Below are 15,627 nucleotides of genomic sequence, written 5' to 3'. Positions count from 1 at the left end.
ATACTCCGAGACATCCAGAGTTCTCTGGGCATTTTGCTTCTACATTTCACTCGAAAGGGAACACGTGGGGCCTGTACTCTTCCCACTCCCCGCCCGCCCACCCCCCCCCCCCCCCCCCACCCCCAACTGCTGTAGATTTCTCCATGCAAAACTGTTCCTAGTCTACTTTGGCCTGACCCTGCTTTATTTTAATAAAATCTGCCTTCCCTCAATCCAAAACATGTTTTTTGTAGACCATCTTTCTCCTTCTCCGTAACAAACTTAAATCGTACTATATTGTGATCGCTATCACTAAAATGCTCCCCCACTGCTACATCTGACACCTGTTCAGTTTCATTCCCCAGAATTAGGTCCAGCAGTGCGCCATCCCTTGTTGGACCTTCTACAGTTCGACATAAATAACTCTCCTGAATATGATTCAAGAAATCTGCCCCTCTAAACCTTTTACACTATGACCATTTCAATTAATGTTGGGGATAATATTACCCTATTATTATTTTTATATACCTCAGTGAATTGTCGACATACCTGCTTCTCTATTGTCCGCTTACTGTTTGGGGACTTATAATACAAACTCAGCAATGTGACTGTCCCCTTTTTATTCCTATGGTCTACCCACAAAGCCACATTTGAAGACCCCTCCGAGACATCGTCTCTCCTTGCTGCAATAAAGGAATCCTTAATTAATAATGCGGCACCACCTCCACCTTTGCACCCTCCCCTGTCACGCCTGAAGGTCCTATACCACAGAATGTTGAGTTGCTAATCCTACCCCTCCCTCAACCACATCTCTGTGATGCCCTTAACTCATTAGCCTTACTTATAAAGCATTAAAGTAGAGGCCATCCAGCCTCTCCTTACTCCCTTGGAACTCCACATGGCTGAACTCTCTCTGTCCTGGTTCCTTTATTATAATTACTATAGTATGCCGTGTCCATATTATACTAACGCTCTGTGTCCCTTCCTCCTGCTGAACTAGTTTACACTCCTCCCAACAGCACTGGAAAACCATCCACAAGAATGTTGGTCCCGTCCAGGTTCAGATGCAGACCGTCCACTTTGTACATGTCCCACCTTCCCCAGGAACAGTCCCAATGATCCAGGAATGTAAAACCCTCCCTCCTACATCAACTCTTAAGCCATGCATTCATCTGCCCTATCCTCCTATTTCTGTGCTCGCTAGCATGAGGCAGTGGAAGTGCTCCAGAGATTACTGGCTCTGAGGTGCCTAGCTCCCTGAATTCTTGAAGGAAGACTTCATGCTTCATTCTACCTATATCATTGGTACCATCATGTACCATGACCTCTGACTTATCACCCTTCCCCTATAGGATGCCCTGGAGCCATTCAGTGGCATCCCTGACCCCAGTGTTGTGGGAAGTTTACCACCGGAGTCAGACTGGAGTTTCAATAACACAGTTTTATTTCGGACACGAAGCTTCGGGAGAAAACACTGGTACTCTGCAGCACTTGTCAGCTACCTTCTCAATTACACAATGGCAGTTGATCATTTTTATACCTTTTAGACAATAGGCAGTGCGGACATTAGCCGTTTAACATGTCGTTATAAGTTGAGTAGGCAGATTACGGACATCGGTAGTTAACACATCGTTACAAGCAGACAGGTACAGACATGGGCAGTTAACATAGCATTGTTCATAGAATGGATACATTACCTCTATCAATGACTGGTTTCGATCTATACATTCAGTGGCTAATATTGTTGCATTTATGTATTTATGTTCCCATCTGTGGCTGATCTTATTATCAGACTTATTGTTCTGGGTCTGCCCTTATCTTAAAGTGCCTCAAGCTCTGACTAGCTTCCTGCAGCATTTCAGTTACTGCATGTTTTAACTTTAAGTAACTGTCTGTGCTAAAAGCCAGTGCCTGTTAATGTCCCCTTCCCAGGTAACCATTTCTTTAATTCCCCCACAACACCAGCCAATATCCTCATTGCCAGTTTTGTTTTGTATTTGGAGAATGACATTCAGAACCACTCAGTAAACGAAAGTAACGTTATTGTAAACGCAAAATACTGCGGATGCTGGAATCATAAACAAAAACAGAAAAATGCTGGAAAATCTCAGCACATCTGCCAGCATCTGTGGAGAGAGAATAGAGCCAATGTTTCGAGTCTGGATGACCCTTCGCCAGCTCTGATGAAGGTCATCTGGACTGGAAACGTTGGCTCTATTCTCTCTCCACAGATGCTATTAGACCTGCTGAGATTTTCCAGCATTTTTCTGTTATTGTGTGTGTATAACTTTATTGTGGTGTGTTCTGACTCATATACCTGCAGCTTCTCAGTTTCCCGCTCTATATTGCATTACATCACTTCCTTGCATACCTTACTACAGCAGGGCTCAATGATGAGTCACAAGGAACAAATATGTTTAAATCACGGGTAGATAGTTTTCTGATCGGTAAGGGAATTAGGGGATATGGGGAGCAGGTGGGTAAGTGGAACTGATTCGCTTCAGATCAGCCATGATCTTGTTGAATGGCGGGGCAGGCTCGAAGGGCCAGATGGCCTACTCCTGCTCCTATTTCTTATGTTCTTATGTTCTTATGGGGGGCGGCACGGTGGCACAGTGGTTAGCACTGCTGCCTCACAGCGCCAGGGACCCGGGTTTGATTCCCGGCTTGGGTCACACTCTGTGCGCAGTTTGCACATTCTCCCCATGTCTGCGTGGGTTTCCTCCGGGTGCTCCGGTTTCCTCCCACATTCTGAAAGATGTGCTGGTTAGGTGCATTGGCCATGCTAAATTCTCCCTCAGTGTACCCGAACAGGCGCCGGGGTGTGGCGACTAGGGGGATTTTCACGGTAACTTTATTGCAGTGTGAATGTATGCCTGCTTGTGACACTAATAAATAAACTAAACTAAAAAATGCCATTCAGAAGAACTCTGGGAATGAGCAACCTGGTGATTTGAGGTTTCAGGACATGTTCACAAGTCATTTACAAGTGAAATGAAAGCAGAAACTTTAATGACGTGAGTTGAAAGCAGATCCTAATCGTGTGAATGAATGTAGCTAAGGATAGGGAATCTGGCACCTCCTGTTCACCCTGTGTTTAGCCCGAATGCTTTATATCAATGCTCACTGCTAACATATTAATCTTTTGCATTCTTTTGTTACAGGAAGCACTGGGATCTAAAGATGAAGAACCCCAAAGCCAGGTAATGCTTACTCTGATTTTCAAAGGCACATCAAACATTTCTGTTTGAACAGCAGGCAGTCAGTAAACCCTCTCTGTGACCTTGCAATGCTGAATTAATTTCGCACTTTGACAGCCAGACTGAAATCTTTTATAAAGCTTGTGAGGATACAGAAGGTTTGCATTAGTCTCGAGCTAAATGTGAAACGTTTGGAGTACAGGAGCAGAGTTTATTAAGTGTTAATGACATTATGGTGTGACCTATTTAATAACTAATTACTTAACTGGAAAAGTATTTAAAAACAAAGAACAAAGAAAATTACAGCACAGGAACAGGCCCTTCAGCCCTCCAAGCCTGCACCAGCCATGCTGCTTGACTTAACTAAAACCCCCTACCCTTCCGGGGACCGTATCCCTCTATTCCCATCCTATTCATGTATTTGTCAAGACGCCCCTTAAAAGTCACTATCGTATCTGCTTCCACGACCTCCCCCCGGCAACGAGTTCCAGGCACCCACCAACCTCTGTGTAAATAACTTGCCTCGTACATCTCCTTTAAACCTTGCCCCTCTTACCTTGAACCTGTGCCCCCTAGTAATTGACTCTTCGACCCTGGGAAAAAGCTTCTGACTATCCACTCTGTCCATGCCTCTCATAATCTTGTAGACTTCTATCAGGTCTCCCCTCAACCTCCGTTGTTCCAGTGAGAACAAACCAAGTTTCTCCAACCTCTCCTCATAGCTAATGCCCTCCATACCAGGCAACATCCTGGTAAATCTTTTCTGTACCCTCTCCAAAGCCGCCACATCTTTCTGGTAGTGTGGCGACCAGAATTGAACACTATATTCCAAGTGCGGCCTAACTATGGTTCAATAAAGCTGCAAAATGACTTGCCAATTTTTAAACTCAATGCCTCGGCCATTGAAGGCAAGCATTTATGGGGACTTGTTTCAGTTACTGCTGTGTAAATACGAGTGACCTTCTCCCTCAGGATGTTCTTCATCTGCGAATCATGGTAATGTGTGTAGTGACCTATTCTAGCTCGGTGCTGTACAGAGTTGCCAAACCTGGTTGGATATATCTCATGATGTGGAGATACCGGCGTTGGACTGGGGTGAACACAGTAAGAAGTTTCACAACACCACTCCTTCGTCAGAAGCAGCGCTCCAAAAGCTTATGGTATTTGCTACCAAATAAACCTGTTGGACTTTAACCTGGTGTTGTGAGACTTCTTACTGGATATATCTCCACAGTCTCGTTGACATGATGCCCCCATTCTCCTGCCATCTGTAAACTTCTGCATTCTTCCTCATGGCACACTGCCTTCTCAAGCCCATTTGGAGTGTTGTGAGCAGTTTTGGGCCCCGTATCTAAGGATGGATGTACTGGCCTTGGAAAGGGTCCAGAGGAGGTTCACAAGAATGACCCCTGGAATGAAGAGCTTGTATGAGGAACGGTTGAGGACTCTGGGTCTATACTTGTTGGAGTTTAGAAGGATGAGGGGGGATCTTATTGAAACTTACAGGATACTGCGAGGCCTGGATAGAGTGGACGTGAAGAGAATGTTTCCACTAGTAGGAAAAACTAGAACCACCTCAGGCGAAAGGGACGATCCTTTAAAACAGAGATGAGGAGGAATTTCTTCAGCCAGAGAATAGTGAATCTGTGGAACTCTTTGCCGCAGAAGGCTGTGGAGGCCGGGTCATTGAGTGTCTTTAAGACAGAGATAGATAGGTTCTTGATTAATAAGGGGATCAGGGGTTATGGGGAAAAGGCAAAGCCAACTGGGATGAGAACAGAATATTCAGTAGCAGAGGTTTCTTCAACAGCACCTTCCGAACCCACTACCTAGGTGAACAAAACCAGCAGGCACATGGGAGAAACATCAGCACCTCTCAGCTTCCCCCCAAGCCACTCACCATCCTGACTTGGAAATATATTGTTGCTCCTTCATTGTTGCTGGGTCAAATTCTTAGAATGCCCTACCTAACTGCACTGTGGGTGTACCTACACCACAAGGGCTGCCGCAATTCAATAACTATCAATAACCATCACTGGAGAAAAAAGTGCTCGGGAAACTAATAGGGTTAAAAGCCGATACATCCCCTGGGCCAGATGGGTTACCACCCAGGATACTAAAGGAAGTGGAAGATTTTTTAAAAATTCATTCAAGTTGTGACATGGCCATCCCTGGCTGGCCAACATTTATTGCCCATCCCTAATTGCCCTTGAACAGAACGGCTTGCTGGGTCATTTCAGAGTCAACCACATTGCTGTGGCTCTGGAGTCACATGTAGGCTAGACCAGGTAAACATGGCAGATTTCCTTCCCTGAAGGACAATACACATCTCTTTAACCTGTGTTTAATGTTCCCTCCAACCACATTATCTGTACCTTTTAAGACCTGGCTGGCTGTAGAGATTTGCATTCTAATTAGTATTCTGTAACTTGATTTCTGTGTCTGTGCACTGTTGGAGAACAGAGACCACTCCATCTGACGAAGGAGCAGTGCTCCGAAAGCTTATGGTATTTGCTACCAAATAAACCTGTTGGACTTTAACCTGGTGTTGTGAGACTTCTTACTGTGCTTACCCCAGTCCAACGCCGGCATCTCCACATCAGGACATTAGTGAACCAGATGGGTTTTGGAAAACTGCCAATGCAACACCCTAACGGCACGGTGGCACAGTGGTTAGCACTGCAGCTTCACAGCGCCAGGGACTCGGGTTTGATTCCTGGCTTGGGTCACTGTCTGTGTGGAGTTTGCACGTTCTCCCTGTGTCTGTATGGGTTTCCTCCGGGTGCTCCGGTTTACTCCCACACTCCAAAGATGAGCAGGTTAGGTGGATTGGCCATGCTGAATTCTCCCTTGTTGTAAGCCTACTTGTGACAATAATAAGTAAACTTTAAAAACTTTAAAACTTGAATTCAAAAAGGGAGGAGAGAAAAAAACAAGTAACTATAGGCCAGTTAGCTTAACTGCTGTCATGGGAAAATGTTCGAGTCTATTATAAAGATGTGATAGCAGAACATTTAGAAACACATAACATAATCAAACAGAGTCAGCTTGGCTTCATGGTGCCTCACAAACATATTAGAATTCTTTGAGGTGGTAATGAGCAGGATAGATAAAGGAGAACCAGTAGACGTAATATACTTGGATTTTAAAAAAGCGTTTGATAAGGTATCACATAAAAGGATACTTAATAAGAAAATAGCCCATGGAGTTGGGGGTGTGGATAGAGGATTGGCTAACTGATAGAAGACAGAGAGTTGGGCTAAGTGGGTCTTTTCAGGATGGCAACCTATAACTAGTGGAGTGCCACAGGGATCAGTGCTGGGTCCACAAATATTTACAATATATGAATATGTGAATGACTTGGACGAGAGAAGTGAATGTACCATTGCCAAAGTTTGTGGAAAAATAAATGGGAAGGCAAATGGCTGACATAGAGTCTACGGAGAGATATACACAGGTTAGGTGAGCAAAACCTTGACAGATGGAATATAATGTAGGAAGAATGAAGGAGCTGAATATTATTTAAATGGAGAAAGTCTGCAGAAAGCTGCAGCACAGCGGGATTTGGGGTCCTCGTGCATAAACCACAACAACGTGGCATGTACGTTTAGCAGGTAATAGGGAAGGCAAATGGAATGTTGGCTTTTATTTCAAAGGGGATGGAATATAAAAATAGGGAAGTCTTGCTAAAACTATACAAGGCACTCGTTAGATCACTCTTGGAATACAGTTTTGGTTCCCTTATCTAAGGAAAGATGCACTGGCATTGGAGGCAGTCCAGAGAAGGTTCACTAGGGTATGGAGGGATTTTCTTATGAGGAGAGGTTGTGTAGGTTGGGCCTGGACTCATTGGAGTTTAGAAGAATGAGAGGTGGCTTATTGAAACATATAGGGGCTTGACAGGGGAGATTCTGAGAACAAAGAACAAAGAACAATACAGCACAGGAAACAGTCCCTTCAACCCTCCAAGCCCGCGCCGCTCCCTGGTCCAAACTCGACCATTCTTTTATATCCCTCCATTCCCACTCTGTTCATGTGGCTATCTAGATAAGCCTTAAATGTTCCCAGTGTGTCCGCCTCCACCACCTTGCCCAGCAGCGCATTCCAGGCCCCCACCACCCTCTGTGTAAAATATGTCCTTCTGATATCTGTGTTAAACCTCCCCCCCCCTCACCTTGAACCTATGACCCCTCGTGAACGTCGCCACCGACCTGAGGAAAAGCTTCCCACCATTCACCCTATCTATGCCTTTCATAATTTTATATACCTCTATTAGGTCACACCTCGTCCTCCGTCTTTCCAGTGAGAACAACCCCAGTTTACCCAATCTCTCCTCATAACTAAGCTCTTCCGTACCAGGCAACATCCTGGTAAACCTCCTCTGCACTCTCTCTAAAGCCTCCACGTCCTTCTGGTTGAGAAGTTGTTTCATCTTATGGGAGAATCTGGGACCAGAGGGCAGAATCTCAGCGTAAAGGGTTGCCTATTTAAGACAGAGACGAGGAGGAATTTCTTCTCTCAGAGGGGAGTGAATCTGTGGAATTCTTTACCGCAGAGGGCTGTAGAGGCTGGGTCATTAAGCATGTTCAAGGCTGAGAAAGACAAATTTAGCTTGGTTGGCTGGATGGCTGGTTAGTGATGCAGAACAACACCAACAGCGCGGGTTCAATTCCCATACTGGCTGAGGTTATTCATGAGGAATAAAGGAGTCTTCACAACCTGGCCCTTTGCCTGAGGTGTGATGGTCCTCAGGTTAAATCACCACCAGTCAGCTCTCCCCCTCAAAGTGGAGAGCAGCTGATGGTCTCTGAGACTATGGCGACTTCACCATTACTTAGACATTTAATCAGTGAGGGAATCAAAGGTTTTGGGGATAAGGCGGGAAAATGGAATTGAGGATCATATCCTGGGGCAGCACGGGTGGCACAGTGGTTAGCACTGCTGCCTCACAGCGCCAGGGACCTGGGTTCAATTCCTGGCTTGGGTCACTGTACGGAGTCTGCAGATTCTCCCTGTATCTGCGTGGGTTTCCTCCGCGTGCTCCGGTTTCCTCCCACAGTCCGAAAGATATGCGGGTTAGGTTGATTGGCCGTGCTAAAATTCTCCCTCAGTGTACCCGAACAGATGCTGGAGTGTAGTGAGTAGGGGGATTTTCATTGCAGTGTTAATGTCAGCATACTTGTGACTAGTAAATAAACTTTTAAACTTTATTCATCCATCTTTGTCACCCATAATAAAACTGTTTGTGACGCGTTACTATTCAATCGGAGCGAGATTGCATCCCGTTACAGATACTGTGAATGGATTCCAAAGAAATCGAGGGGAGAACAAGTGTCTGAAAGGGGTGATGTACTGAATAAGCAGCACCTTAGTAACTGCTGTGGCAACGGTGAATAGCGAGCATAGTTTCTCCAGTGTACAGATAGCTATCTCCCTCAGCGTACCCGAGTGTGCTAACCACTGTGCCACCCGTGCTGCCCCAGGATATGATCCTCAATTCCATTTTCCCGCCTTATCCCCAGATAGTAAGAAGTCTCACAACACAACACAGGTTAAAGTCCAACAGGTTTATTTGGTAGCACAAGCTTTCGGAGTGTCACTCCTTCTTCAGGTGAGTGAGGAGTTGTATTCACAAACAGGGCATGTACAAACTCAATTTACAAGATAATGCTTGGAATGCGAGTCTTTACAGGTAATCAAGTCTTAAAGGTATATATATATGCTCTGTTTGTGAACACAACTCCTCACTCACCTGAAGAAGGAGCAACACTCCGAAAGCTTGTGTTACCAAATAAACCCGTTGGACTTTAACCTGGTGTTGTGAGACTTCTTAATGTGCTTACCCCAGTCCAATGCCGGCATCTCCACATCATATCCAGAGATAACTATGGTTGGTATAACTGGGTTGCAATAAGGCGGACAGTGTGATTGGAGGCACAGGAAGTGGTGGCCGTATTTGTCATTCTCTGCCTCTGCTTTATGTTTGAAAGGTTGTCCTCGGTCATCAAGAAAAAGAGTTTCTGGATCCACAAAGTGTCATGCAACGGCAACGAGTCACATCTCTCCAAGTGCACGATCCAGGCTTCTGCCGGGAAGAATCAGCTCCCCTGTGAGAATGGGATGCACACGGTGATAAGCTGTGTGACGGGGCCTAGGTTCATACAGGAAACTGGAAGTCGCTACAGGAAGGCCTACCTAGATGAGGTACAAAATAAAAATTGATTTTATTTGATTTGATTTATTGTTGCCCCATGTATTTACATACAGTGAAAAGTATTGTTTCTTGCGCGCGATACAGACAAAGCATACCGTTCATAGAGAAGGAAAGGAGAGAGTGCAGAATGTAGTGTTACAGTCATAGCTAGGGTGTAGAGAAAGATCAACTTAATGCGAGGTAGGTCCATTCAAAGGTCTGAAGGCAGCAGGGGAGAAGCTGTTCTTGAGTCGATGGAAGAGAGACTGTCCTTAATTATGGGTACTTAATTATGCTGGCTGCTTTGCCGAGGCAGCGGGAAATGTAGATGGACTCATGGGCCGGAATTCTACTGGCACGCCCGCCCGAGGCTCGTAAGATCGCGCCCAAGGCCAATGGAGAAAGCTGTTCCGCGAGTCTCGCCCGCCCCGATTCCGTGGTGGGTGCACCAATAATATCAGGGCCATGGAGTCAAGAGGGGATGGAGGGAAAACCCATGCAGCCAGATGATTCAATCTGTTGGCAAACCTCCTGTGGTATTGTTTGCATGAAGAATCATTCAGTGTATTGGGGATCTAAGTTTCTAATGTAAACTGCCTGCCCACATTAAAGGGACTCGGCCACCCTGTATCACAACACCAGCATAGCTACAATAACCCAGCTTGGTCTCTGTCCTGTGGGTGTAAATAGGGTAAGTAAGAAGTCTCACAACACCAGGTTAAAGTCCAACAGGTTTATTTGGTCCGAAAGCTTATGGTATTTGCTACCAAATAAACCTGTTGGACTTTAACCTGGTGTTGTGAGACTTCTTACTGTGCCCACCCCAGTCCAACGCCGGCATCTCCACATCATGGTGTAAATAGGCACATTCTGCAGTTAATTCCAACCTCTCAGAATCGCTGCGGGTTTTCCCTGCGCTTACATCATTTTCACTCAACCCGAAAACCATGAAGACTATTATCTAAATCAACCATCCACCCAGTTCCTTAATCTTCATCAATTCAATTGCAACCACACTTGGAATCTGTTCCAAAAATATCCTTTGGGGGAGAAATATATGTCAGCCTCTACTTTGCAACAGTTCCAAGGTCATCCAAGCCACAATATAAATACAAGGCAGGATGCCTTGTTTTGAGAGGCCTGGACAGAGTGGACGTGGAGAGGATGTTTCCACTGCTGGGAGAGACTAGAACTCGAGGGCACAGCCTCAGAGTGAAGGGACACTCCATTAAAACTGAGATGAGGAGGGATTTCTTCAGCCAGAGGGTGGTGAATTTTGGGAACTCACTGCCACAGAAGGCTGTGGAGGCCGGGTCATTGAGTGTCTTTAAGACAGAGATAGATAGGCTCTTGATCAATAAGTGGATTTAAGGGTTACAGAGAGAAGGCAGGAGAATGGGGATGAGAATGATATCAGCCATGATTGAATGGCGGAACAGACTTGATGGGCTGAATGGCCTAATTCTGCTCCGATATCTGATAGTCCGATGATTACTGGAGGCAGATGGTGAGGGGATGGAAATAGATGGACGGGTAATGTTGTGCTGCAAGTTGGCGTGCCAGCTTGTCTTGCCCGGGCCATTTACGGCAAGGAATGGATTCTCACTCACAGGTGGCGGTTAGCTTGTTAAATTGGCTAAAAGGAATGTTCCAGTTGGCTGTGGTGCCCCTCCTCCACCCCCTCAAATGCAGTGTCAGGAGTATGACTGATGTCTGGAGTTGGCTTTCGAAGAGGTAGATTAGGGATCAGCAATCCCAGAGGGTCGGGAGGATGCTCTGGTTTACCATCACCGTAGCCACAATCACTCTGCGACGAGTTCTTCCTCCACAATGAGGGCCCGGCTTTTATCTCAGACGTTTCAAAGGTTGCTGAGAGGGAGCCTCAAGATGATCAGCTTCACGGGCCCACCCACCGCCCTCTGACCAGTACCTACCCAATCCAGGCCATAGTGCAGCACCGTGGCATAGCGGGTAGCACTGCTGCCTCACAGCGCCAGGGACCGGGGTTCGATTCCCGGCTTAGGTCACTGTCTGTGCGGGATCTGCACGTTTTCCCCGTGTCCGCGTGGGTTTCCTCCGGGTGCTCCGGTTTCCTCCCACAGTCCAAAAGACGTGCGGGTTAGGTGCATTGGCCGTGCTAAATACTCCCTCAGTGTACCTGAACAGGCGCCGGAGTGTGGCGACTAGGGGATTTTCAGAGTAACATCATTGCAGTGTTAATTAATGTAAGCTGACTTATGACACTAATAAGATTTAAAAAATCAATGTGGGTGACAGCTCACAACACACTGGGAGTTGGCACATAGAATCCTAAGTGCAGAATGAGGCCATTTGGCCCATCAGGTCTACAATGAGCACAATCCCACCCAGGCCCTATCCCCATAGCCCCATGCATTTACCCTAGCTAGTCCCCCACATTTAACCCTGGTGACGGGGTCCTGACCCGCAGTGGAAAATCCTGCCCGCTTTCATTCACTCTTTCTTTTCTTCTCTTTGACTTCTTCTGCTTTGCATCTTCAAACTTGCAGCCATTCACCATCTAAAGAGCTTTTCGCATTGGTTCCCTGGTTTTGGGGGATTTCTCAGCTATGACGACCGCTCTCCCCACATCCCTTTCTATCTGGTCACACAGAGTGATTCTGATTTGATTTGATTTGATTTATTATTGTCAGATAATAGTGGGCGGCACGGTGGCACAGTGGTTAGCACTGCTGCTTCACAGCTCCAGGGACCTGGGTTCGATTCCCGGCTTGGGTCACTGTCTGTGTGGAGTTTGCACATTGTCCTCATGTCTGCGTGGGTTTCCTCCGGGTGCTCCGGTTTCCTCCCACAGTCCAAAGATGTGCGGGTTAGGTTGATTGGCCATGCTAAAAATTGCCTTTAGTGTCCTGAGATGCGTAGGTTAGAGGGATTAGTGGGTAAATATGTAGGGATATGGGGGTTGGGCCTGGGTGGGTTTGTGGTCGGTGCAGACTCGACGGGCTGAATGGCCTCTTTCTGTACTGTAGGGTTTCTATGAATACTCTTCTAGATGTATTAGTATACAATGAAAAGTATTGTTTCTTGCGCACTATACAGACAAAACATACCATTCATAGAGAAGGAAACTAGAGAGCGCAGAATGTAAAAGAGTTAGAATGAAGTTTCAGAAGCATGGAACGAGAGTAAAAGATAGAATTAGAAGGTTTGCTTGGCGCAGCTTCCAAGAAGTCGCCTTGCTCCAGCGCCATCTTGGAAAAAGGCAGAGTGGGCAGGGGGTGAAAGTTCACAGCACCCTTGAGAAAGGAGGGAGTAAAAATTGGCACATTTCTATTTCCAAATGCCGTTAACAGCAAGAGGACCCTGGAGCAAATTCCACTTCACCACGTGGGCCGAGATTGCCGCTTGCATGTGGGAGCTCATATGGAAAAAGTGGATGTGCAGAATCACCCGTCTGTAACGCAGGCTGTCGAGTCTCTACATGTAATTAAACCAAACCAAAAATTGCTCCTTTAGAAATAACATCCAGTCAGATGCATATTAGTCTGTGTGACTTTGAACTTGGCAGATGAACGGTTTCCTGATCTCATTGGGCTTGGTCAGGACACCTCCTCGTTCCGAACAACATTAGCCAGAAGTTCATTTCACCAGAAGTCTGTTTTTATTTTTGGCCAATTAATCTCCGCCACCTCTTGGAAACTCTCCTCGCAGACTGAACTCTCTGGCAGGGAGCTGCATTGTCAGTGCTGGCTGACCACTGGAGATCTCCTTCTTGCACGCTATACAGACAAAACATACCGTTCATAGAGAAGGAAACTAGAGAGCGCAGAATGTAAAAGAGTTAGAATGAAGTTTCAGAAGCATGGAACGAGAGTAAAAGATAGAATTAGAAGGTTTGCTTGGCGCAGCTTGCAAGAAGTCGCCTCGCTCACATCATGACTTATGGGTTCATTGTATACTAACACATGCACAAGATGCCCCTGTGCTGAATGTGAGGTCATTCACTTAGACTGTGCCACTTACGGGCACAGTAAGAAGTCTCACAACACCAGGTTAAAGTCCAACAGGTTTACTTGATAGCACAAACTTCCAGGGTATTGCTCCTCTCACCTGATGAAGGAGCAGCACTCCAAAAGCTCGTGCTACCAAATAAACCTATTGGACTTTAACCTGACATTGTGAGATTACTTACTGTGCCCACCCCAGTCCAACGCTGGCATCTCCACATCATGACTTATGGGTAAGCATGGTGTATTCCCTTATTCTTCCATAGGATGTGGGCGTCACTGGCAAGGGCAGCATTTGTTGCCCATCCCTCATTGCCCTTGAACTGAGTGCCTTGCTCGGCCATTTCAGAGGGTAGCCTACTGATGACCATGAAACCATTGTCGATTGTCGGAAAAATCCATCTGGTTCACTAATGTCCTTTAGGGAAGGAAATCTGCCGTCCTTACCCGGTCTGGCCTATATGTGACTCTAGACTTACAGAAATATGGTTGACTCTGAAATGGCCTAGGAAGCCGTTCTGTTCAAGGGTAATTAAGGATGGGCAATAAATGCTGGCCCAGCCAACGATGCCCACATTCCACTGGACAAATAGAACAAAAACTTTGAGATACCCCAGAGCCATTAAAGGTGCTATATAAATGCAGCACCTTTCTTTTGATTCAGCAGGTATTTTACATTGAAATGAAAGGATGCATCGAGGATGCTTAAGCTGCCACTGAGCCTTTCACAGTTTATTTCACTTCCCTTTCTCAGCAACCCCTGGTGCGACTGAAGGGAGGAGCGCAGACTGGAGAAGGGAGAGTGGAAGTCCTGAAAAACGGCAAATGGGGGACTGTCTGTGATGATCGCTGGAATCTGGTAGCGGCCAGCGTGGTGTGCCGTGAGCTGGGTTATGGCACTGCGAAGGAGGCGCTAATGGGAGCATTTCTTGGCCAAGGTCAGTGTTACGTGGTGCGAGGGAGGAAACATGGAAAACAGGTGCAGGAGGAGGCCATTCAGCCCTTCGAGCTTGCTCCATCATTCAATATGATCATGGCTGATCATGCACTTTCAGTATCCCACTCCCGCTTTCTCTCCATACCCCCTGATCCCTTTAGCCACAAGGACCATGTCCAGCTCCCTCTTGGATATATCTAATGAACTGGCCCCAACAGCTTTCTGTGGTAGAGAATTCCACAGATTCACAACTCTCTGAGTGAAGGAGTTCTTCCTCATCTCAGTCCTGATTGGCTTACCCCTTATTCTTAGACTGTGACCCCTAGCTCTGGACTTCCCAAACATCAGGAACATTCTTCCCGCATCTAGCCTGTCCAGTCCCATCAGGATTTTATATGTTTCTATGAGATCCCCTCTCATTCTTCTCAATTCCAGTGAGTACAAGCCCAGTCAATCCTGTCTCTCTTCATCTGTCAGTCCTGCCATTCCAGGAATCAGTCTGGTGAACCTTCGCTGGACTCCCTCAATAGCAAGAATGTCCTTCCTCAGACTAGGAGACCAAAACTGCACACAATGCTCAAGGTGTGGCCTCACCAAAGCCCTGTATAACTACAGCAAGACATCACTAGTCTTATACTCAAACCCTCTTGCTATGAAGACCAGCATGCCATTAGCTTTCCTCACCGCCTGCTGTACCTGCATGCCAACCTTCAGCGCCTGTTCCACCATGACACCCAGGTCACCTTGCACTTCCCCTTTTCCTAAACTGCCACCATTCAGATAATAATCTTCATTCCTGTTTTTGCCACCAAAGTGGATAATCTCACATTTATCCACAGTATTTTGCATTTGCCAAGTATTTGCCCACTCAGCCAGCCTGTCCCAGTCACCCTGCAGCCTCTTAGCACCCTCCTCACAGCATACACTGTCACCCAGCTTAGTGACATCTGCAAATCTGAAGATGTTGCATTCAATTCCTTCACTCAAATCGTTAATGTATATTGTGAAAAGCTGGGGTCCCAGCACTGAACCCCGCGATACCCCACTAGTCACTGCCTACCACTCTGAAAAGGACCCATTTATTCCCACTCTCCGCTTCCTGTCTGCCAACCGGTTCTCTATCCATGTCAATACATTACCCCCAATACCATGAGCTTTACTTTGCTCATTAATCTCTTGTGTGGGACCTTGTCAAAAGCCTTTTGAAAGTCCAGATACACGACATCCACTGGTTCACCCGTGTCCATTCCACTGGTCACATCCTCAAAAAATTCCAGAAGATTTGTCAAGCATGATTTCCCTTTAGTGAATCCCTGCTGACTTGGACCAATC

General features: G+C 46.4%; 1 protein-coding gene across 2 annotated transcripts in view; it reads left to right on the top strand.

The window, feature by feature from the left end:
• loxl4 (lysyl oxidase-like 4) overlaps positions 1 to 15,627 on the top strand; it is a 167,402-nt gene that overhangs the window by 77,675 nt on the left and 74,100 nt on the right. For both annotated transcript variants that reach the window (XM_078224342.1, XM_078224343.1), the window contains 3 exons: positions 3,144 to 3,182; positions 9,170 to 9,383; positions 14,113 to 14,296. In XM_078224342.1, the coding sequence (XP_078080468.1) occupies positions 3,144 to 3,182; positions 9,170 to 9,383; positions 14,113 to 14,296 (437 nt within the window). The remainder of the gene's footprint in view (positions 1 to 3,143; positions 3,183 to 9,169; positions 9,384 to 14,112; positions 14,297 to 15,627) is intronic.

Source organism: Mustelus asterias, chromosome 11 (assembly GCF_964213995.1).
Source record: "Mustelus asterias chromosome 11, sMusAst1.hap1.1, whole genome shotgun sequence".
NCBI classification, from domain to species: Eukaryota; Metazoa; Chordata; class Chondrichthyes; order Carcharhiniformes; family Triakidae; genus Mustelus; species Mustelus asterias.
Note: the sequence above shows the minus strand (reverse complement) of the source record. Positions and strands in the feature narration are given on the sequence as shown.